This window comes from Corylus avellana, chromosome ca1 (genome assembly GCF_901000735.1).
Source record: "Corylus avellana chromosome ca1, CavTom2PMs-1.0".
In the NCBI taxonomy this organism is placed as follows: domain Eukaryota; kingdom Viridiplantae; phylum Streptophyta; class Magnoliopsida; order Fagales; family Betulaceae; genus Corylus; species Corylus avellana.
This window is the reverse complement of record NC_081541.1, coordinates 42,278,099-42,302,445: the sequence shown is the minus strand read 5'-3', so window position 1 is coordinate 42,302,445 and position 24,347 is coordinate 42,278,099. Positions and strand designations below refer to the sequence as shown.

The 24,347-nt window shown below is 35.5% G+C and overlaps 3 protein-coding genes across 4 annotated transcripts; all 3 read right to left on the bottom strand.

Annotated features, from left to right (window-relative positions):
* Positions 1-7,703: 7,703 nt before the first annotated feature.
* On the bottom strand, positions 7,704-11,605 carry LOC132164216 (pentatricopeptide repeat-containing protein At1g02150-like). The gene is made up of 2 exons (XM_059574669.1): positions 11,132-11,605; positions 7,704-9,558 (listed from the first exon to the last, which is right to left on the bottom strand). Exons 1-2 carry the CDS (start codon positions 11,498-11,500, stop codon positions 8,302-8,304), a joined length of 1,626 nt encoding a protein of 541 aa, XP_059430652.1. The 5' UTR covers positions 11,501-11,605; the 3' UTR covers positions 7,704-8,301.
* A 5,873-nt stretch (positions 11,606-17,478) lies between these two features.
* Positions 17,479-20,810, bottom strand: LOC132187674 (F-box protein At3g07870-like). The gene is made up of 2 exons (XM_059602069.1): positions 19,605-20,810; positions 17,479-17,768 (listed from the first exon to the last, which is right to left on the bottom strand). The coding sequence occupies exon 1, from the start codon at positions 20,770-20,772 to the stop codon at positions 19,606-19,608; it is 1,167 nt and encodes a 388-aa protein (XP_059458052.1). The 5' UTR covers positions 20,773-20,810; the 3' UTR covers positions 17,479-17,768; position 19,605.
* LOC132187685 (F-box protein At3g07870-like) lies at positions 20,794-24,161 on the bottom strand. Of its 2 annotated transcripts, none has more exons than XM_059602087.1 (2): positions 23,003-24,161; positions 20,794-20,811 (listed from the first exon to the last, which is right to left on the bottom strand). In XM_059602087.1, the coding sequence occupies exon 1, from the start codon at positions 24,120-24,122 to the stop codon at positions 23,004-23,006; it is 1,119 nt and encodes a 372-aa protein (XP_059458070.1). In that variant the 5' UTR covers positions 24,123-24,161; the 3' UTR covers positions 20,794-20,811; position 23,003. The 2 variants fall into 2 exon arrangements, with proteins under 2 accessions (XP_059458070.1, XP_059458064.1); XM_059602081.1 differs by having other exon boundaries at positions 20,800-20,816.
* Positions 24,162-24,347: the final 186 nt, after the last annotated feature.

The following is a 24,347-nucleotide window of genomic DNA, read 5'->3' as shown; positions in this document are numbered from 1 at the left end:
CTTAAAAATATATAAAATCATCTACGTACCAAATTAAGAACGTTTTATTTAATTAAAATATTTTGATTTGATGAGGATGTATTTTCTTACACATCGTATGTGTTTAGTTGAAGCATTTAGATGGACGGAATGTGTTAATTAGTCCATAATAAAAAATAAATAAATAAGAAACACACACACACAAACACAAAAGGCTTATTTGTTTAAATGGAATACCCCTCGGGTAGAAATAGGGGCAAAATGGATGTAAATGGTTGAAGCCTTACATGGAATTAAGAGACACACAAATGGTAGCCTCAGCTCAGGTGTTGTGTTACGAACCTAAGTTCGCAACGGGATAAATTAGGTTCTAAAAGAACTTATACTTTTCAAACACAAAGTTTATGATTAATTCTCTAGTTATTTTATTCATAACATAATGACCTTTAAATATGCATGCCGGCACACAAGCATCAAAACAAAGTGCATAGAGTTTGGGATAGCGTCTAAAGTGGAATTTGCATCTTCTTTCACACATTCTTGAGCAGTCACTTCTCACATAATATGGAGTCTTGACTTTGAAGGGTAGGGGTGGTGGGAGAGATTCTGATTCAAGGCGACGGGTAAAAGTGAGAGGATTAAAAGCAAAAGGGTGATTAGTAAATAGTAAAATTAGTAGAAGCATAATCAATCTCATGATTATCATCATATACCCTTAATTAAAATGAGTAAATGGGATGTTTAAATACAAAATTAGCAAAGTTGCTTGGAGATATTAGTGAAGAAAGTTTTAACTAATTAAAATATTTTGATTTGGACCAAGAGCCATTTCAACTTTTGGAAAACCTTTTAAATTAAATGAAACATGATTCAAGTTCGAATCTCCCCTTCCCCTCTTGTGTGGATATGTCAAAAAAAAAAAAAAAATGAAACATAATTCAAGTAATTATAAAATGGATTTATGAAATTACCAAGAGACAATTAAGACCCATGCGTCAATATAAGCTTGCTTAGCAAGTACAATATCTGTTACACAGACTGGAAATGTCTCCCTCCACACTTGGTCCTCACATAGCGTTACTGCCAACTTCACAAGGCACACTTTTTTTTTTTTTTTTTTTTAAGGCTAAACACCCTAAACCACTTATGTTATATAATTTTCAAGAGTAATGTTATACACCACATTTTATTTTACAATTATTTCATAGCAAATTTCAATCAACTATTAGATTTTTTTTTTTTGTTTTTTGGTTTTTTTTTTTTTAAAAAAAAAACAATTACTGGTCTAAAGGTTGGTTGTGTTTTCCACCTCAACATTCTAGAATAGTTGTGAGATAAAAATGTTTATTTTTTTATTTTTTTATTTTTTTACCTCTTTTGGTTTCCATTATCCACTATTTTCTCCTCTTTATGTTGGAATTTTGAAAAGGCACTTTAATATTTAAAGGATTTAGGTTAATAAAAAGGATTAATTACACTTGACCTTCCTCATCTACACATTGCCTCCAAAAATTGCAGCTATCATACTAAACCCCTTCAAGTACCAATTCTACTAAAAAAAAAAAAAAAAAAAAAAAAAAAAAAAAAAAAAAAAAAAAAAAAAAAAAAAAGTAAAAAACTCTTTAGTTAGCCAAGATCGTTAAGAGGGGTGGAATATTGGGATCAAGGTCTCCTACAATTTTTAAAAAAAATTTAGATTATCAAATTACGTAATTTAAGCATTTTTTTAGCATCGAAGCACTTGAAAAATGCTACATATTAAAAATGTGGCATGTTATAAAAGTAACTAAAAAGAATTTTTTTCCCAAAAAACTTCATCTTCATTTTTGTAGAGACGCTTTAATATTTGGCATTTTTTAAACATTTTGATGCCTAAAAAGACCAAAATTGCATAATTTGAGAATCTACTTGTTAAATCACCAGTTTTTTTTTTTTTTTTTTTGACATATGCGCACAAGAGGGGGGAGGGAGATTGGAACTGGTGACCTCCGCTTAATTAGGCGTGGTCCCAGTCAATTGAGCTACCTCTTGAGAACACCAATTTTCCTAAAAGTTTAAGCAGATAGAAAGAGATAAATTTAATTACTTAATCATTGCTAAATATTCCATGTGTTGGGCCTTACCTATTAAAAAGGAGTTTGAGCCCCCACACGTAAGCGGGAGTGTTAAAGCAATGATTAAGTAATTAAATTTACATCTTCCTATCAGCTTAAACTTTTAAGAAAACTGGTGATTTAACACTACTATTTCTTTAAAATTGTAGAGGATCATTGACCATGTGCCATACACGTTCATTTTTTAGATGTGAAATGACAAAAAATACCCTGAATTTAGATTAAAATTTACTTAAATACACTGAAAGTTTAAAAATTAAAAAATAGAAAGAAAAATAAAAAAACTTGCAAAAAAAGAAAAAGAAGCAAAACGGACCATCCAAACGGTACCGTCTCATTGGTCTCAATAATAATGAATATCATCTGAATGGTAGTACTAGGCGACGTGTAAAACCGAAGACAAGCAATTCTGGGTGGGTTTTAGCTATCTTTTCGTTGCAGTGAAAAAATATTATGGGAAAATATAAAGTAAGTCCTTATGTTGTGCAAATTTGCAATAAGCTCCTTAAGGTTGAGGCACTGTTCCCCAATGGTCATGCAGACAATTTGGCCATGGAGTGATTTGGCCACTCGTTCTAGGCAAATTAGAGGTGACCGAACCATCACTACAAAAATGGTGATAATTTTTGACCAGGAGTTTTTGACGTGTCAATGGTATTGACACGTCAAAAACCTCTTTTGACGTGTAGTTTTTGACGTTTATCAACGGTCAAAAGGGTGGGTGTCAAAAATCCCAGATTTTTGACGTGTCTACAGTGACACGTCAAAAACTTTTGACGTGTCGGGAGTAACACGTCAAAAAAAATATTTTTGACGTGCTGAATTTTAGCACGTCAAAATTTTTTTTTGACGTCGTTCGCGTGCGTCAAGTTTTGCGTCAAATTGACCAGGTAAAACTTTTTTGCGTGTTTTAACACGTCAAAACGTTTTGACGTGTTAAAATAAGACACGTCAACAATATTTTTTTTGACTTCTGCACGACACGTCAAAAGTTTTTGACGTGGCAAACATAAGTTACTGTTTGCCACGTCAAAAAACATCTATTTTTTTGTAGTGGCATTCCCATGGCCACGCATGTAATTTAATCATCTCATTTTTTAATATCACATTTCTCTATTTTTTTTGTTTTAATATATATATATATATTTTTTATTATAAGGGGCATGTGTCTATTTTGATCGGGGTCGGGGATGATGTTGCACAGTGACGTTTCTATCATGAATTCAAACTAAATATGCTATAGTGCAATAAAAAGACTATTTTTTACTCATAAAAGTTTTAAGTGGCAAGAAGTCAATAGGCCCATCAGTGAGTGGGGTCATAGCAACTACGGATGGAGTCTATGGCTTTTTGACACCTATAATTTTTATGGGTCAAAAATAGTTTGTTTCTTGCACTATAGAATTTCTCAATTCAAACAGCATGTCAACTTGAGGAGTTATCTATCATTTACATTTATCATAAGGAGTTTCAAGTCATTTTAAAACGTCATGGAGTTGATTGCAAATCGGTGTCACCATAGTTCATAGAGACTGGCTTTTTATTTTTTCCGAATATTTTTTATACCAACCACGCAACCGTGAAGAGAGATGACAACAAAAATTGACACCATTTTTTTACAAATAAGCTTCTAAAAATAACATGTATACCTTTAACACGTGAAAAATACATATTTTTTTTAATAGCACATGTTTTTCACGCCGTAACTTGATCTACACCTAATAACATGTATGCATGCCTGCATACATCCGTCGTAACAAAGTGCATGTGCTTTGAGATGGGAGGAAAAGTGGTGGCCACATTTTAATCGGCACGGAATGATGCACAAGTCTGTAGCCTAATTATAAGTGTTAGGGTCCGGATTGGGCGTCCACCAAGGAGTGCTAAGACGGCGAGTAAGCGGCTGGAATGCGAGAACGGGAGAGGGACGGGGAGGAAGATCAACATGTACGGAAACTAGTAGAAACATAATCAACCCCATTATCATCGTATTGATACTCTTTGTAGCTCCCTTCCTCATCTTGATTTTTTTGAAGTTAAATACAAAGAAAAGTTTTCTATATAAAGGCTGAACCCAAGGTTGGTTTAGTTTGATATAAATTTTAAATTCAACTTGCAAAAACAAATTAATTATCTAATTAAAATTTTTGATTTAGCAGAAGATCCATTTTAAACTGGTGACTTTTGTAAAACCTTTTTTTTTTTGGTTGAGGTGGACTTTTGTGAAACGTTTAGGCTAAATGAATTTTTCTTTCAAGTCATGTTTGGAATTTGCAAAGGTCACAAATTTAGTTTATCTTGTTATTGTTGATTTATGTTGTCGCTATATTTACATTATTTGTACTATATATATATACACATTATTTGTGTTGATGTGACCCCAACTTGATATCCATGACTCAACGGTGACAATATACTTAGTGAAAGCAATTAGATGAAATAAATGTATGACTAATAAGGCACTTTGCCTTTTTTTTAAAAAAAAAACAAAGCAAAACAAAAAAGAAATCTTTCATTGACAATAGAGGACTATATTTTTCTCAAACTTCTCTATTACCTAAAAAGGGGGAAAAAAATACCCTGTGAGTAAAAAAAAAATAAAAAAATCTCCTCACTCAAATGATTAGTAAAAAGAGTCATGTGTCTCATCTACTCCTGTTGCCACGCCTCAATTGTTCCATTATTCTCAGTAAAAATTAGGCAATGCTCTAAACATGTCAGTGAGCATGTACTCTTACACGAAAAGGAATAACAGTCCTATCCAATCACCTAATGACATTTGGCTAATTCTGTATGGAAAAATGATTGATGTTAATAATTGGCTTATTTTCATATTTTCTTACAAACTCAATAGATTAACTATTAGATTTGAAAAAAAAAAAAATTATTAGATTTGTGGGATCCACCATTGACTTACGTAGAGTCAACATAAGTAGACAAATCTAATGGTTAATTTATAAGATGATATGAAAGAAATATAAACAAAATATTAACACTAATCATTTCTCTTTTATATAACGTCTATAACTTCACTATACAAGATGAATCGTATTCCTTCATTCTCATCAAGAAAAGTATTGAGCGATTACTCTTACCAACTTAAACAACGAAACTATCCCTTGCTGGCACTCCGATAAGGCTCCGATCTGACCTTATACATAAAAGCAACCATGCGATCCGCTATATCATCAAAATATAATAAAATTAAAGTATGGTAGTGTTCCCCAATGGAGGGCCGGTTTGATGTCCCTAGAACGACGTGGGGGACAACCTATACAGGTCAACAAATAGACCATTATATCCCAAATTCAACAAATTTTAATTCGAGAATAAAGCCACTTGAAAAATCATTAGTTTATCCATGAAAATGGATTTAAATATAATTCCAAAAATGGCTACATATTAATGTTCTTATATGAAAGAAAACTAGGAGTGAGTCTTTTGCTTCAAAGGGTCCTTTTATCATTTTTAGGTGGAAGCTTAAAAAAGAGAGATATATTTGGTGTTATTCTCTTATATAATTTTTTGTTCATCTTTTCGTAAATTCATCATTAAATATGTGGGATAGACCTAATGATAAATTTGTCTATCTCTCATACGAAGATGAACAAGAAATAGGCAATGAACAAGAAATAAACAAAAGATCGAAACCAAACATTTCTCTAAAAAAATATTGGGTTTATTACTTTTTGCATATATAAGTTTCCCCCATTAACGAGCATTAGTCAAACTAAGTCGCATTGAAGTATCATTTTGTTTAAAAAAACTTTGCCGTTATGGAATTTAGTTAAATCAAATGGAATATGCCTTTTTAAGACGTTAAATCTCACTAAAAGACGAAAATACACTCAAATAAAAAAAATACCAAAATTAGAAAAACTAAAAATAAAAAATAAAAAACTAAATAAAAAGTTGAAAATTAAGAATTAAATAGAGAGAGAGAGAGAGAGAACAAGGAGTGGTCGTTGAACTACCCATAGGTGCTTGAGCCACCCCTGAAAGTCATGGGTGGTGGCCGAGCCACGGCCATATGCTTTTCAGGGTGGATCAACCATCTCAAACCACTTGGGAGTGGTCGATTGTTTTTCTTGTGTCTAGCTATTTTTTAAAAAAATTCATTTTTAGGGTATTTAGGTAAATTTAGTTTCTAAACTTAGGGTATTTGGTCTTCTTTTTTTTTTTTTTTAAATGATTTTGATTAACAGAGTGTTTTTGTAACAAAATGGTAGTTTAGTGCAACTGAGCGTGACAATATCAATTCATAAGGAAAACTTAAATTTATTTATTTATTATTATTTTTTTAATGACAGGATCAAGACAAGACCACTTTTTGTACCTAGCCCTGAAGAATAAACCCAGACCCGTGTAGCGCACTCTCATCACAGGAATCGGTTAAATTTGACTTTCACCAGAGGTGTAACCCTAAAGAATTGTTTGCACCAAGTAAATTCGAACCTTAGGCTTTGATGCTTATGCCACCAAAGTACATAGCCTTTATCACTTCGGCCTAACTCCTTGGGATTTTGTTTGTTAGTTTATGGGAGCATAAGGTAATTAATTTAAAAAAATTAAAAAAAATAATAATCATTTGGAAAGCAATATATATATATATATATATTTCTTATTTTTAATTTCTTTCTTGTTCTTGGGAGGTTGGTGTCCAAGAATCAAAAGATGAATAACAGATAAAACCGTTAGTAAACCTCCAAAATCGAATAAATATTGAAACATCCCCTTTCCTCTCTGAGGTGAAAGAGGGTCCATCCTCCATCTCTAGCTTCTCTTCCCTTGTCTTTTTTTTCCTTTTTCTTTTGTTTGACACCTACTATCTTTCTCTCTCTGCCATCACTGATCACCCCTACCAACGTGCCCCATCATTGGCTCCACCCATCCTCCGCCACCCACGCACCTCCTTATATGTGTGTGAGCTTCATGCACCTATGCCTTGTTCCATTGAAATGTAAGAATGAAAATGCAGTTACAGTTAGTGGTTATTGGCTAAAACTATTAACCGTAACTGTCTAAGCAATTAATAAAATTCATTAACCGCATCCGCTAACCGCCTAGACGGTTAACCGGTGGTTAACTAATAACCGCTAACCGTTTTTAAAAGAAAAAATTAAAAAAATATATCAAAACAATTTTTAAAAAATATATATTAAAACAATGTAATTTTTATGGTAATACGATAATACCCTACAACATATGATATTGTTTCTAAATTTTTATATATTTAAGCACAAAAAAGTCATTTCACATATATATATATTATACAATTGGCAGTTAATAGTTAACGATTAACAATTTTTTCAAAACCTAAAACCGCTAACTGTAACCGCCTAAGCGGTTAGTGATTTTTACTAACCGCCTTTAAAGGCGGTTAGCGGTTAGTGGGAAATTAATAACAGCCTACCTTTTCACCCCTAGGAGGCAAATGTAGAACCCTATTTCAATAGGTGAGTCCTATTTTGTCAAATGAAGGCTTCAAGCAACAATGTCGCTTGAGCATCAAGCACCACAAGATGCCACCTCTCTCTAAACATCATCAAAAACGTCTCCCGCAATGAAATTTTCATATTACCCAAAATAAAATAAAATAAAACGGATTCAATAGTTCAATTAAGAATTTCCCTGCACCTAATACGCAGCAATGGTTTAAAGAGTACTAAAAAAAACTCAGCAGGCCTCAATTCAACACAGTTTCAGCTGCACAACTATAGAGAAATGCCATATATCATTACAGGAGAGAGAAAGGTTGGGAATTAAAACAAGCCTATGATTAATGGACCACCTCGCAAAAAAGACTCGGAGACGTTTGGTAACATGATTCCTGTCCCTTCCAAAAACTGTAAAAACAGAAAATATAAAAATAAAATTGAGACCCATATGGTCGGAAAGCCACAGTGAGAGAATTACATAGAAGAGTCGGACAGCAGGGAAACACACATGAAGTTTCGGACCTCGTAAACATCTGAGATTGAGCAAGTCTTCATGTATCAACACGAACATGGGTATTAAGGCTCAAAGCCCCACTGAGAAATTCAAAATCCATATCCATGGCAACGATTAGCAGAAATATATATGGCGTACCAGATTGACATTTTGGTAGGAGCTCTTTGAAACTTGAAAGAGACCCACTAGAGAGGGAACTTCCCCACAGCTTTTAGTCCAAAGAAGCATCTTCCTGTACAACACAGAAGCAGAAGTATCAAAGGCTACCCTGAAGTTGGTTGAGAAGTTCAGACCCGTCATTCTCGTCCTCGTTATTGTCGTTCTTATCAAGGACTCTATCTTTCCCTGCCGACAGTTCATTGCCGGGGATGTCTCCGTTGGTTAAGGCAATGCGTGATGCATATGCTTCATCTTCAAGATGTCTAGATTGCATCAACAATCCAACCAAAACCTCCCTGCTCTCTACATCATCTTTTTCCTCACAGAGCTTAAAGAAGGTAGACACATTGGAAGGCTTTGGCCTCCAACTCTTTGATCCCTCAGCAATAAAAGCTTCTTTCCAGCAGGATAAGGCCTCGGAAATCCTCCTTTCTCCCATATGCCCTTCAACAAGAGTCTCCCATGTACTCGAATTTGGCTTCCCTCCGGTTTCGAGCATATTGTTGAAGAAACTCTCAGCTTTATCCAAATTTCCTTCTTTAACATACCAACCCATGAGAAGATTTCCTATTCTAGGGTCATAAGATGACTTTACCTGCAACCACTCCTCATAAACTTTTTCTGCCCTTTCGATATCACCTAGTCTAACAAGAGAGGATATTATAGCATGGTATCCCAAATTTGGAATGCTGGGAAAAACTGCTCTGTAAACCTTCCACACACGATAAGCCTCTTCTTTGTTACCAACATTACCATAAAGACTTATTAGATAATGATATGGTATTCGATCCCGACCTGTTATCCTACTCTCCACCTTCTTCAAGCAATCCTCAGCTTTTTCAAACTGCCCCATCTTAATGTACATTGTAGCCATCGTGCTAAATGTAGTCCAATTAGGATTAATGGTTCTGTCCTGTTTCATCTGTTCAAATACTTGTTCCATCTTTTCTGCAGATCCTTGCGATCCACGAGATGATAACCAGATATTATAAGAGTATATATCCAGCTGTATACTTTTCTCCATCATTTCTGAAATGATCGAGTCAACTTTATCATACTCATTGAGGTTCATATAGAGAGTCATCATCACATTGAAAGGAAGTGAGTGCGTGGCATAACCTTTACTTTTCATTTTGTCAAGTAAAGATTCTGCCTTGTCCCTCATTTTAGACCTCACATAAGCATTGAGAAGAGCGCCATATATCCTTCTGTCCCTCAAAGCATCTGGCAGCATCAGGAAATACTCTTCAGCACCAGAAATTCCACGAACCTTGCCAATGAGATCTAGTTGAATTGCAGCATCGCTGGCAGATAATCTAAACCTCTCTCCTCTATCGTTCATCCAATCATACACCTGCAAAGTGAAAAAAAATATTCAAAGCTGAGAATAATGCAAGACATGGCTTTTCATCCAAAAACTAAAAATAGAAATAGCAAGACGAGTCACTGAAAGAGATACAGTGCTGTAACCCAATATACCAGGGTATGCTGCAATCAAAAGAGCTAAAAGACGAACTAGAATGGGAGATGGCTGTGAGCATCAATTAACAGATTCTTCCAAGAGTTGAGAGTTCACATGCAATTGCACAGAATGAATTATTTCAATCATGATAAGCTTAAGCTTAGCATCTACTCATTCATATAACGTTCATTAGAAATTTTTTGCCCTGCATTAATAAAAAGAAGCTTGTGAACAGAAAATCCACCACAATTAATGAAATCTTAGCACGCAATTTCAAAGAACCAATCATTTATGATAACCCTAGCATCTAGTCAGAAATTTTAAGCCCTCATCCAATAAAGAGGAATTTTGAACAGCAGAATCCAGCAAAATAGATGCTCTTCATTCTTTAAAATATAGGAAAACCAGATAAAGAAACCAAACCTTGCTCTGAGATATATTTTCAATTACATGAATATGATGCTAGACAGTGAGCACATAAGACTGCTATCTGATGCAAGACAATCTACAAAACACCATTTAATTAGAAAAACAGAAGAACTCAACATATTATTACCAAAAAAAAAAAAAATCCAAAAGCAAGGGTAATTTTTATGTGCTTTTACCGGATAGAAAACTCATATTTGCAAAATTTGTCCCACATCTTTTTCAGGTTGTAAACCAGCTTTATCCTACTCTTGTTCAAGTTGGTCTAATATGTGTAGATTATTTACAAGAGCACACGATCATGGTCAATGACCAAAATTTGGATTCTCAAGGATCCGTAAATTTGAATCTCTCTATATAGTTGCACTAGGTAATAACTTAATCTTCAGTTTCTTTTCCTTTTCGCATAATGCATTCTATCATTCTAACGTTGGCTTTAAAATCATCATTTGGCAGAAGAGTTGAGAATGGGTTGGAAGTGTAGTAAGTTTGCTTGTCCATTACTTAATCGAACGTAATTGATTTGTATGCCTACAAATCAGTCTGACTTCTGCTAAAAATAGAGAACTTGCTGAAAACGCACGAAATAAACTCCGAAATTTTAGCTTTCACCTAAAGAGCAAGATTATAGCAAGAAAGAGAAACAGCAAGGATGCACAAACTCACAACCCCATCGAACAAGCACATCATTTCAAAGAATTCCCACCAAAAGCAATGCATACTCACTAAGCAGAACACACTGAAAACATCAAATGCAATCCCAAAATCCAAAATCAGATCATAAAGAACAAAAATGCTACACAATATCGCAGCCCATAAATCCAAGCAGTCGATTTAACCAATTTCTATCCAAAAATAGCACAAACCATTCAGCCAAAACACACCCAAAGAATCAAACACCACAAAATACCATCTGTTTTTTTTTTTTTTTTGGTTAGAGCTTGGCTTTGCAGCCAAAAAAATAGCTGATACCCATTAACCAAAATAGACCACAAACATTAAATAAAAAACCAATCTGTCATTTTTGTTTTCTTTTTACCTCAAGAGCATGCTTGTACCTCTTGAACTTTCTCAACTCCTTGACCACCCTACAAAGCTCCCATTTTGAGAGCTTCCTGCCCTCTTTCTCCCACTGGTTCAACACGCTCCCAGAACCCAACTCAGGATTCTCCATCAAAGATATTCTCTTGTATATGGCGTTCCATTTTACCATTGGCCTGCGCTCGTAGTCCACAGTCCCATAGCTATGAATTTGTGAGATTGAGCAGGTGACTGTGATTGGGACTCCCCGGTAATTTGCAGTTTTGGGGAGGGCCAAACTGGGAACCCTGCAGGGAAGGGGCCGAGCGTAGGAGAGGGATGATGAAAGAGAAACGTTGTGGTGGTGAAGGGACGATTGGAGAAGCATTTTTGGTAGGGTTTTTTGATTGTGGATTGGTTGGAAGTGTAAAACACAGCACCCAGGATTTGTGTTTTTTCTGGTCTTGCTCTCTGTGTTCGAGTTTGTGGATAAGTTTGAGAAATTACCACAAAGTCCCTCTTTCGTGTTAATTTCTTTCTTTTATCTTTTTTTGGCTAGGTTTCAAGAAAAAGGATTTGGTCTAGGTATTGTAAAACAATTTTTTACTGTTTTTTTTTTTTTTTTAATTAGTTTAGATATAATTTTAAGTTTTAGAATTAGATGTAAACTATTGAAAAAACAAAAATGTTACAAACTTTTATTCTCACACTCTCAAGTGCATATTTTGTCTCCAAAGGGTAGCTCAATCGGCTATAGACCACGCCTAATGAAGCAGAGGTTATTAGTTTAAATCTTCTCAAAAAAAAAAAAAAAAGTGCATATTCTCAAAATGGTCGTGAAAATTATCATTAGATCCAAAATTTAAGAGAATTATTATATATGTTTCTAAAGAAATTCATGAGCTTAATTCATCTCATAAAACCTGTTCAATAAGAGAGAGTTGTTCATTCCTTATAAACATGACCTAGGTCTTGTCCACAAGCAATGTGGAATTATTTTTCAACACTCTCCCTCTGTTCCTCATATGCAGGCCGATATTTTTCCTAGTCCTTATCACGGAGTAAGTAGTGAGAACAAAACTGAGACTTTATTCCTCCGAAAGCAAGTTATGTATGGCCAAACCACAACGTTGTAACCGCTTGTTAGGTATATTTTGCATTGATATCAGGCATATTCTCTTGTCTGTTATAGTGCTTGTTGATAGCTTTGGTTGGTTTTTTGGGTGGCTTTGTCTATATTGCTAGAGTGGTTTGTTTATTGCTGGGTTCTAACTATTCCAAGTATTCCTTGTTGTGATTAATGAAATAACTCATTAATTAAATAAAAAATTAAAAAAAGTTAGGTAAGCAAGAATCTCTATTTCGAAGAATTCATAAATCAGCTCTTGGATCTCTCAATTGATGACTTATGACTGCATAAATTTTTCTAAATGTTTAGCAGCAAATATAGCACCAAAAAAAAAAAAAAAAAAAAAATTCAAGTATTGGTGTTTTTACCATTTTATGCTGCTCTTTTCTTGACTTTTGTCCAAGATTTAGAGGATCGGGTCATTTTTTATTCAAATGGATCATTTATAGACTTATTTTTTATTTTTAGTCTCAGTATTTCATTTGAATTTGTTGTTGGAGAGCCCATCGGAAGAATCTACCCATTTTTTAGTTTTTAAATTCCTTGTAACCCTTTTTTCATTTGCTCAAAGAAAAAAAAGTATTAGCGACGACCCAACTAGCTAGTGTCATGTGATGCAGGGCCGATTAGTGCAGTGGGTTATCAGGAAAATACAAAGAAAAAGATAGAAAATCTAAACTCAACTCAATGTATGAAATTCAGCTGATAAAATATGATAAATGATGATCTGCAAAAGGCAATACAAGACAACAATTTAAAGATCGAATAAACATCAACCTAGTACTTATCAATTATTCTAAGACTTTCATATTCAAACCCCTCACATTCTTTTCCCTGCTTATTTAAAAAGAGTAAATAGACTAGTTTCCTGATGGCTCTTTTACACTTCCTCAAGGGGTCTCTTCAGTTTTGCTCCTAGACCTTCTTCATTGCAGGTGGAACACTCCTGCATCAAATAGTAACTCACAATCGTTCAAAATTAGTCAGGCAAAAATGATTTAGGTGCATGTTCTAGTCATATGTGACGTTTTTCATCCAAAATAACGGTCAAATCTAACATGACGACTCGGAAGAGACATGTTATATGTATCGGAGATGTATAGGAGATGTAAAAAGATTATTTCTTTACTCAAAATGTTTTAGTTGTTTGTAAGTCCAAATTGCAGTGAGTATAATCTAGAAGTTTAAGTACAATTTCAATAATAATTTGGGGGGAAAAAGTGTAGTTTAGCCAAGAAAATATGTAGTATTTTAAATATAAGGTTCCATATTAGATCCATCTAGAACAATTGTTTATCAAATATATATAAAGAGAACAGTTCGATCTTATTGAGTGTAAATGATAACTTCAAACAAAATAGATCATAAGTATTATGTTCAATGTTACTTAATCAACTCATGAGATGGTGACACATCATTTGGAACCAACTTTTGAAAAATAAATCTAAGATGTATAAGATTTCTGTAGAGAGAGAGCAAAAGTTTTACCGAATCTGGCATTAATGGAACAGAACTTGATATATGGTCAACAAATAACGCCACTTGCGACTGCATGTTATCATACATTGATCAAAACAAAGTTTATATGCTCCGGGATATTTGGAAAAGTGATAGTCACAACGTCTCCGGCACGGAATAATGCAAAACTCCTCCAAATGCCAAGGTGGCGGAATGTGAGTGTCAACTTCAAGCTGACGGGTAAGCGGCCTGGAAGCCACAGAGGGAGAGGAATGAGAATTAGGAAGATGAGGAGGGAGAGGGAGATTAGCCTGTACTGCAACTAATACAACCATAATCAACCCCATTATCATCATATTAACATTTGAAGCTCCCTTTCCCATCTTCATTTTGTTTTCAACTTAATTATACAAACACAAATTAAGGTTATATATAGTTTAGTTTGATATAAATTCAACTTACAAAAAAAGATTAATTAATTTTAGTGAAAGAAATGGTAACTTTTGGAAAACCTTAAACCTTATATGTCATGTTCGAAATTTGCAAAGGTCACCAATTTAGTTTTGCTTGTCATTTTTGTTTAATAATGCTACACTTCAACTTTTAAACGCTTTCAATACTTAGCAATAGCATTTAGATGAAATGAATGTCTGAATTAGCCTAGAGGGAAAAATTCACTTTAACCTCCTGAAGTTTTAAGGGTTTTTCAATTTGAACTCCAAAGTTTAAAAATTGGCAATGTACCTCCCTAACGTTTCAAAAATTTTCAATTTAAACCTTCTGTTATTAATTTCCGTTAAATTGGACGGAAATTTTTTTTTAAAAAAAGCCTGAGGGTAATTACGTAATTTCATCCAATTTGACAGAAAATTAGTAATGGAATGTTTAAATTGAAAATTTTTGAAACATTAGGGGGGTACATTACTAATTTTTAAACTTTTGGATTCAAATTGAAAAACTTCTAAAACTTCAGGTGGTAAAGTGGATTTTTCCCTAAAAGAGAACTATCATAAGAAAGGTATGAGTTGAATATTAATTTACAATATAATTTATTGTACTTTGGAGGTTAAGGCTCCTTCGAAGTAGCCATTAGAGGTTATGGCTTTCTCGAAGTATCCGATTTATGATTTCCTATGTTTTCTTACTAGTTGGTTCGCATCAGATCAACTGCAAACAAAATAGATCATAAGTATCATATTCAAAACGACTTATTTGCTTACCTTTTCTTGGCTTTTGCCCAAGATTCAAAGGACTGGGTCGTTTATGGTCTTTTTGAGATCATTTATAAATTCATTTTAGCACTATTTTTTTTTTGTTAGTTGTTGGAGAACCCACCATTTTTTAGTTTCTTTTTTTTTTTTCAGTACCATTTCCTTATTTGCTTAGGATTAAAATAAATTAATTAATTAATTAAAAAAAAAAAAAGTGACTTAAACTACATTTGTTTTGGCGTAAATCATCTTTTTTGAAAAATAATTTTCCTAGTTCAAGTATTTGATGCATATAGAAAATATTAGTCAATAACAAATTTGATGTCCCCCTTCCTGTCTATGATTTTTGTGGGGGTGTTTTTCTTTTTTGAATTGTTGATGACAATACTTGATGTTGTTAGGCAATTTTGAGTGGTTTTCAGTTCCTTTTTAGTTGTTGTGGAAAAATATTTGTAATACCAACCAAACAATAAAAATCATTGTTGAAAATATTTTCCCCAAAAATATTTTAACTCAACCTCAAATTCAAAATGTAAGGGTAGTATATCCAATTTGGAATGATGTTTTCCTCTAAATTGGGCTGGATAAACATACTTTAATCCAATCTATAAAAATTTCATATGCCCTTTTGTATGTAGGAAGTACATTTTTTTTTAATAACAATGACAAAGTTGGAAGAAAATTTATTAAAAAAACATATGCATCTCATAGACAAATGAACACATTGTACTTTTATATACTAGGTTAGCAGAAGTTCCTCCAACCTAGTTTAGAGAAAATATTTGTCCATTCATTTGCACTTGTTCTCGAGAAAAGCTCCAAATGTATTATTATGTAGATGTGCTTCCAAAGAGAGAGAGGGTTTACCAAATTCTCGCATTAAGCCTCATGATTTAAACCCAATTTAAAGCTCCATAAACGCAAGCATGCCGGTCCACAATGATCCATACAAATTGTATGTGCTATGGGATATTTGGAAAAGTGAAAGTGGCATCTTATTTTGCACATTTTGTGGCAAATTTCCTCCAAGAACGGAGGAATCTCAGGCGGATTGAGAGTCTCAAGCCAACGGGTAAGCAGCCGGAAAGCGGGAGACATAGAGGAACAGAGAAGAAGATCACAAGGGAGAGGGTGCTCAGCCTGTACTACAACTAGTAGAAGCATAATATATCCCATTATCATAACATTGAGACTCCTCATACTATTAATACTTGTGGCTCCCTTCTCCATCTTGATTTGTTTGAAGTTAAATACAAAAGCAAAATTTCTTTATAAAGGCTGAACACAAGGTTAGTTTAGTTTGATATAAATTCAACTTTGAAAAAAAATACTAATTAAAAATAAATAAATTGATCTAGTCGAAGAGCCATTTTAAAATGGTGACTTTTGCAAAGCCTTTAAGGCAAATGAATTTCTCTTTTAAGTCATGTTTGTAATTTGGAAAGGTCACCAATTTAGTTTTTCTTGTAATTGTTGATTAAAAGTACTTCTCTCATATAGAATTACAAAATGAAATAAGAGTTTTTACGAATCAATCTCTAAAAGTGACGTGTCATTTAAGCAGGTGAGAGAAGTATATGTTTTCTTATTAATGCTATTAAAAAAATATGTGTTTTTCACATGCTAAGGAATAGATATAAATTGATTAACATTTAAATATAAAAAAATGGTCTCACTAAAACTTGTCGCCTTAAGCCTCAAAATTTTTATTGAGAGGCCCTGCTATTAGCGTTTGACAATAAAATATATAAAAATGCCACACATGACGTGCACGTGCTAACTTTTTACTTGAAATGTATATTTCCCTAATTTATTTATGTTTTTAAGTAATTATGCCTAAAAATTCATATATTCAAAAAAACAAACAAACAAACAAACCACGTGGCAATGATTTGGTCTCCTTCTAACCAATTCAATCATCGGGGCAACATGACATTCAACCTAGGGCCAACCAACAAAGGATCACACAATGGACACTGTTTATGCCTTTTTTTATTATTATTATTTTTTTCTCATAGCCTGTTTTTAGGTGTTATGGAACATCTTGTTTTGTTAAGTGTTATGGGACAGTTGAACTTGTGGTATTACTATGACCCAAGCAAGGATGTTATGGAACATCTTTTTTTGTTCAGTGTTATGGGACAGTTGAACTAGTGGTATTACTATGATCCAAGCAAGGATGTTATGGAACATCTTTTTTTGTTCAGTGTTATGGGACAGCTAGTTGAACTTTTGGTGTCATTGTGTTTGTTCATGCTATGTTGTGTTTGTTCCGACCTCCTTCAGCGTCATCTTTGTTGCTTTGGGGGGGGGGGGGAGTGGTTGGGTTCAAGAAGAGTTAAAGAACCTTTCAAGGATCGCGTCCCTCATCGTGCCTTTTGGCTGTGCTAGCTCTAGTACGCAACCACAAATGACAGTAACTGGCGGCCAATATTTTTGGCTTTTGTGCCAAGAATACATAGGGCCGTGTCATTTATTTAGCACATTCTCTTTTAATTTATGTTTTATTGTTATATGTACTTCTAGTGAGTTATATATATCAAACAACCACTCACAATCACACATGGATAATCCAAATCTGCTACAACTCCATTACATATCACAAAGTCACTCACAGTATATAACAACTTCCATTATCTAACAATCACTTAATAAGAGAAAAACAAACAATAGTTAAATAAAAATCATGGCGACTCCAGAGCAAACATCAAACATCAAGCGTTTCTCTTTTGCCTTTCAGTATAAAATTTTCATTCTCTAATTTCTTAACTCTTCTCATCATCCCAGTAAGATCTCTAATCCCTGATGACAAGTTGGAGGGTCAGGCCATAAGAAAAAAGAGGGCATGAATCTTGTCTCTGCATGTTGGGATAAAGTCAGTAAAAGTAACAATACCAAAATCCTAATGTTGCTCATTCAAACATTGAAGCATGGCACACATAATTCAATCTGCCAGTGCACTACAATAACATCATGATTTTTTTGAGCATCTAATGAAGATGGCTAGGTGAATAAACTCAATTTTTAAGGACAGAATCAGAGAGAGAAGTGAAAAAATATTGTTTGAATGGAGCAAATCAAGCACAAGCAATTCTGGAAATATAGTTACCCAAAAATGATTTGATTATAAGCATATGCATAATAAAAATTGATTTAAGCGCACATGTTTGAGTGAAATTTAAAGTTAATTACTCTTTAGAAAGAAAAAAAAAATCAAATCAAACAGACATTCAATCACACAGAAGCTGAAGACTCAATTCCCCAGCTGTTTTCATGAGTACAATATAGGAACCAATTCCCCAGCAGTACAAGCCTCCTCACCCACAAAAAGATGAATGGCTGTGCATGTCAGGATGAGCTCCACTGCAGACACGATGGCTAGCAAAGCCCGCACTAGTTGTTCGTCAATTATTTTATGTAGCAAAATAGAATTGGCCAGTGGACGTAATAGTACTAGGTAATAAGCATGTCACAACTGTCATAGCCACCAAGACAGTTCTTGCACCAGCCAGACATTAAACCGCAAAGCCATTCCATATTTCCTGTAGAGCTATCTTGAAATATAATCTTCCCAAGGCCATAGCCTCTGGATCCAACACCTTCTTAATGCCCTAATTAACATGACATTTACTAAAGCTTTATAGCCTAGGGTTCATAGATAGAATATTATGTTATTTATGGGAAAAAAGAATTATATTCATTTGTCTGGCATCATGATTGGGAATGGGGAGTGGATGTTTTGGTGGCTTCCTTCTATACCTTGTTGTATTTCCACATAATGAGAAGGGAAGGAGAGGACAAGCTTTGGTGGGTTCCATCTCGCCTAAGGAAGTTTGATGTTAGATCTTTCTATAAGATCTTTGCTTGCAAAGAGGCTATCTCTTTCCCTTGAATGAGTATTTGGCGGACCAAGGCTCTCCCGAGAGTGGCCTTCTTCGCTTGGTTGGCGGTTCTTGAGGAAAATTCTCACTATGGACAATCTTAGAAAGAGATATCTAATCGTGGTCAATAGATGCTGCTAATGCAAATTGGATGGGGAGACTGTTGATTATCTTCTCCTCCATTGCAAGGTTGCCAGTGCTTTATGGAACACCATTTTCAGCCGCTTTGGGCTTTCTTGGGTTATGCCTAATAGAGTGGCGGATTTGTTTGCTTGTTGGTGGATAAGTGGTTGTTTTCGGAGCGCTGTCGTGTGGAAGATGATTCCCTTTTGCATTATTTGGTGCTTGTGGAGGGAAAGAAATGGACCTAGGAGGAGCTCAAGTCCTTTTTCTTCTTCTCTCTCTATACTTGGGCATTTGCTTGTCTAGCTCCTTTAGTGATTAACCATTTTGACTTTCTTGTTCTATTTTCCTCTCCCTCTTAGGCGTTCTTTTGTATACTGCCCGTGTATTAGAGTTGTGCCCCTCTGCGCTTTTTGATATATTCAACATTACTTATATATATATTCAACACCTCACATTTTCAAAGTACCTAAGACTATAAAATGAATGTCATGAATGCCATCTAATACCAGAACTTTTGATTGATCCATATCAAACCAGCCAATGTTACCAAAATGGCTTTTCAAGAAGATTGTACACAATAATGTAAAAGCCGAAAGCCAAATTTAGGACCAAACGTACTCACGAATAAAGGAAAATTAGTTCATGACAAAACATATATGAAACAAACAAAAGCACACGAAATCATACCTCACAGATTATCCCCTCCTTCAAGCTCAACCCCTCCATTGATGGCGACGGAACTCTGCGTGAAGAGAGCAACTTCTAAGGATTCCTTAACCCCTTCAATCTGAAGATTCTTCCTTGTACGTGTAAAAGGATCATACAAGACCAACTGCCCCTCACTATTCTCCATGAACAACTCCCCGTTCTTCCAAAACCTCAATGGCCTTTCTAAATCCGGCGGGAGTCCAATGTTGATAAATAAAGTCCACGACTCCTTAACACCAAATTCAAGCAAAACCCATATCTCCAAAGACATATTTACCTTCCCTGAAGCACGAGGAAAAACCGCCATAGCAATGCACCCGTTCAACACCATCAATTTGTGAGAAAAATACAAGGCACTTCTAGCATGCGGAAACGGCGTCGTTCGAAACACCTCGTCGCTGAAATCGAAAGCAACGGTTATTAGACCCAACGACCACCAGAAAAAAACCCCATCAAACGCCGCCGTCCGCCAACCTCCACGAAAACCAAATGGCACGCTTACATCAATCATTCTCCAATACCCATCACTTACGCTGTACACTTCCACCTCCTTCTTCACCCGCTTTGTGGCATCAGGGCCGCGCGCAACTTTTCGAATCCTCACCACCTTGAAGTCCTTAGATCTGGGGTCGAACCCGAACCCGACGCCGAGCAGATAAACAATAACTCCGGGTTCAGGGTGCCGGGAAAAGGGCGGCAGAGCCTTGAGCCCTGCCGACGGCGTGGCGGGGTTCCAGAGATAGATGTCTCTGGTTCGGAAATCGTAGAGGCAGAGTATCCCTTTACAGGAAGCGACGACCTTGAGGTTACAATTTGGAATTGTAACGAAACAGTCATTGTTTGGTGCGGGAGGGAGATTCAGAGGGATCCGAGACACACATTCGAGGGTGTCGTAAGAGAGGAAAGAGAACAGTTCCCTTTCAGCGTTGAATTTGTCGGTGGCGCTGACGAGGAGGAGAGGGAGTGGACGATCTGGGTTTTGGGTGGGGGTGAAAATGGATTGGTTAAGGAGGTTTCTAGAGAAGAAATCAGGGTTTCCAATGAGAGCATCCCAGGTTTTGGATACGCACCTGAATCGGATCAGGGACTTTGGTGGCAGCTTAGAGAGTATTTTCACCACCAAGTCCTCAGGCAAAAAGGTCAACATTCTTCTCCCTAGTTCTGCAATCCTCTGCTCTGCTCTGCTCTCCTCTGCTTTCATAGTTGAAGGGTGATGAAAAAGTACCGAAAGTAAAAAGTTGTAAAAAGAAAATATAATTTAAATGCTTTTTTAGGACAAATTTATTAGTCTTTATCTTTTCCGTGCTATTTCAATTTAGTTTTAAAGTTCTCAAAACTTGCGACCCATAAACTCGACTCGAGCACAACGTATTTATGTCATAAACAGGTTATAAACTTGTTTAATAAACGTGTTGTGTTTGAGTTGAGATAAATTAATTGATGGATTAATCGGGTTGACATGAACTCGTTTTAACAGCCCTAAACCACCCCAAGATCCTCTCCAATTTAAATGAATTGAAAAATATCTAGTTAGTTATAGTAAAAGTGTATTTTTGTCTTTTCATTTTTTGATGGGACAAAAATGTCCATCTATTATAACTAATTGGATATTTTTTAATTCAAATAAAATGAAGAGGATCCTAATTCCTGTGGTGAGAGGCAGCCTTCCCATCAATTGTAACCCTTTTTAATTAAAAAAAAAAAAAAAATGGCTAGTGAAGAAAAATATTTCTAGAAAAGTTTGTAAAAAATTACTTATGAACAGAAACAATGAGATTGTAAGAGGGATAATTTGACTCAAAAAAAAAAATTGGGGCTAATTTGAGGTAATATGAGATTCAACACAATTCAAACGTCAATTAAAAATTAGAATTTTCTTTTGTTTTTTTTATACAAACAATTTAACCAAAGTATATTTTATATTGAGGACCAAAGTTGGAACCTCAAAACTGAAATGAATTATGTTGAAGGGAAAAATGGCTCGCCATAAGCGAGGTGAGGACTCTCCCAGAGCAGGTCGCCCTGAGCCCCCCTCGCCTAGCAAATGTGTCTCGCGGGGCCCACAGCATGGCCATGCCATCCCCACATCAGCACAAGGGCGTTCATATGAGGAGGATGTTCAACCTGACATGCACACGTCCCTACACCACCTAACAAAAGATTTCGACCATCCCTTGCATGGCACTATACTGTGTACACGTATGTGAAACGTGCAATGGTCAGACGTATGCATGTATATATGTAAAATGTGCATCTTTAATAAAAGAGGAGAATTCTTTAATAAACTGAGCCGTAGTTCTGATCATCTTCTTCATTCCTTCTACCATTCCACTTAAAAAGATCTTTCCCAAATGGCAAATAGAACCCAGTGTTCCATATCACCTTAAAATAATCCAAGTTCTCCGGGGTGACCGAAAACTGTGTTAACAAATCATGTGAAAAATAGTCATATGGCACGCACAATAGTTTGCTGGGTACACATAATTGAAAAAAACCTATGATTCAACAACTCAAGGTGCCTTAGCCATGGAGGGGTTTGTTATCCATACATTGTTTCCGTAAAAATTAACCTTTTATGTAGTTCAAGTAATTAATCATTTAATTTTTTTTTTTTAAAAAAAAAAAAAAAAAAAAAATTGCCACCTCTCTTAATTCTGCCCTCAATTTTCACCACTCCCTTTTTTTTTCTTTTTTTTTGTGAGTCACCACTCCCATTTTTTAATTCTATATATACTTCTCGCATTCCCTTTTCTGCTTCAATAATTATATTTTGGAAAAAAAAAATATATATATATATATAAACACTTACATATTTTTCTATGCCATAGTGACCCTTTCACCAAGTCGAGGTGACTAATCATTTATAAAAGACAAAAGTATTTTGTTTTTGGTGTTTAAAATGATAAAATTTGAATTCTAAACATCTACTCTAATGACTATTGATTATTGTTATACACTATGCAAGAGAATTATCAATGTGATGCCTTTCCCAAAATCTTGATGTTCTACATGATTAAAGATGTAAAAACTCTTGAATCTAACTTTCCCAAAAGCAAAGCCTACGGATCCAGCACCTTCTTATTCTCCTAATTGACATGGCATTATCAGAAAAAAATAATAATAATAATAATGTCCAACCACACATTCTGATAATAAAAAGATTCACACAAATTCTACATTTGTCTGCTGATATAATCATAATCAACCAGAACCTCTCTGCAGAATCTAAAATTATGGAGATTAGATTGAAAATTGGAGACAATATCGAATCATTATGTGATTTCAGCTATTAATTACCATTATAGATGGAACTGAATGCTATCTAATACCAAAACTTTTGATTGATCCATATCAAACAAGAGTCCAATGAGCCATACCTCATAGATTATCCACCCCTCCATTGATGGCAACTGAAGAACTCTGCGTGTAGAGTACAACTTCAAACGATTCCTTAAGCCCTTCAATCTGAAGATTCTTCTTTGTCTGTGTAAAAGGATCATACAACACCAACTGCCCCTCACTATTCTCCATGAACAACTTCCCGTTCTTCCAAAAACCCAATCGCCTTTCCAAATCCATGGGAGGCTCAATGCTGACAAATCTAATCCAAGACTCCTTAACACCAAATTCGAGCAAAACCCATATCTCCAAAGACATCTTTATATTCGTAAAAGACAGAGGAAAAAGGGCCATTGCAACATACCCGTTTAGCTCCATCAATTGGTGATAAGAACCCAATGCATCTCTAGTGTACGGAAGCGTCGTCGTACGGAACACCTCGTCACTGAAATCGAAAGAAATAATCTGGCCGTTATTTTGCTCTGCCAACCACAAGAAAACCCCACCCAAAGCCAGGGTCTGCGAGTGGGCAAAAATACCATACGGCACGCGTAGGTCAAGCCGTTTCCAAGATCCACGGCTCATACTGTACACCTCCGCTGCCAGCGTTGAAGTTTCGGTGCCGTCCGCTACGTAACGAAGGCTAACCACCTTGAAGTCGCCGGACTTAGGGTCAAACCCGAACCCCACGCTGAACGGATGAGGAGACAAGGGCGGGATAGCCTTGAATTCTGCAGATGGTGTGGTGGGTTTCCAGAGATAGACGTCTCTGGATCGGAAATTGTAGAGGCATAGCAACCCATTACAGGAACCGACGAGCTTGAGGTAAAAATTTGGTCTTATGAGGAAATCAACGGGTCCTGGAGGGAGATTCATGGGGATCTGAGAAACACAGTCGAGGGTGTCGTAAGAGAGGGAGTAGAACACAAGCTTCTCGGCGTCGGATTTGTCCGTGGCTTTGACGAGGATGAGAGGAAGAGGTTGACTGGAGTTTTGGGGGGTGAGAATAGAGTCGTTGAGGAGGTTTCTAGAGAAGAAATCATGGCTTCCGATAAGAGCAAGCCAGGTCTTGGAGACGCACCTGAATCGGAGCAGGGATTTTGGTGGCAACCTCGAGAGGATTTCCACCACCACGTCTGCAGGTAGAGAGGTTGACATTATGGTTCCCCAAGTCCTGTTTTGCTCTGCTCAGCTCAGCTCAAGCAATTTCTATCTATATTTCTCCTCTTGTTACTGTTTTATAACAGTATAATAAACTAGGACAGAAACCTTTCTTTTTTTTTTTAATTAAAAATAAGGCAAAGGCACGCCGGAGGCAGCGTGCCAATAATAGTATTTGCTCGTTGATAGCTGTACAGGAAGAATCTAAACCATAAAAACCGC

What these genes read in the sequence shown, in the direction of transcription:
- LOC132164216 (XM_059574669.1), bottom strand. Translation starts at nt 11,500, where the DNA reads ATGCTTCTCCAATCGTCCCTTCACCACCACAACGTTTCTCTTTCATCA. An exon ending in GGTACAAGCATGCTCTTGAG is followed by an intron (nt 9,559 to 11,131) that starts GTAAAAAGAAAA and finishes TTCACTTTGCAG; the next exon opens with GTGTATGATTGGATGAACGA.
- LOC132187674 (XM_059602069.1), bottom strand. Translation starts at nt 20,772, where the DNA reads ATGTTGACCTTTTTGCCTGAGGACTTGGTGGTGAAAATACTCTCTAAG.
- LOC132187685 (XM_059602087.1), bottom strand. Translation starts at nt 24,122, where the DNA reads ATGTCAACCTCTCTACCTGCAGACGTGGTGGTGGAAATCCTCTCGAGG.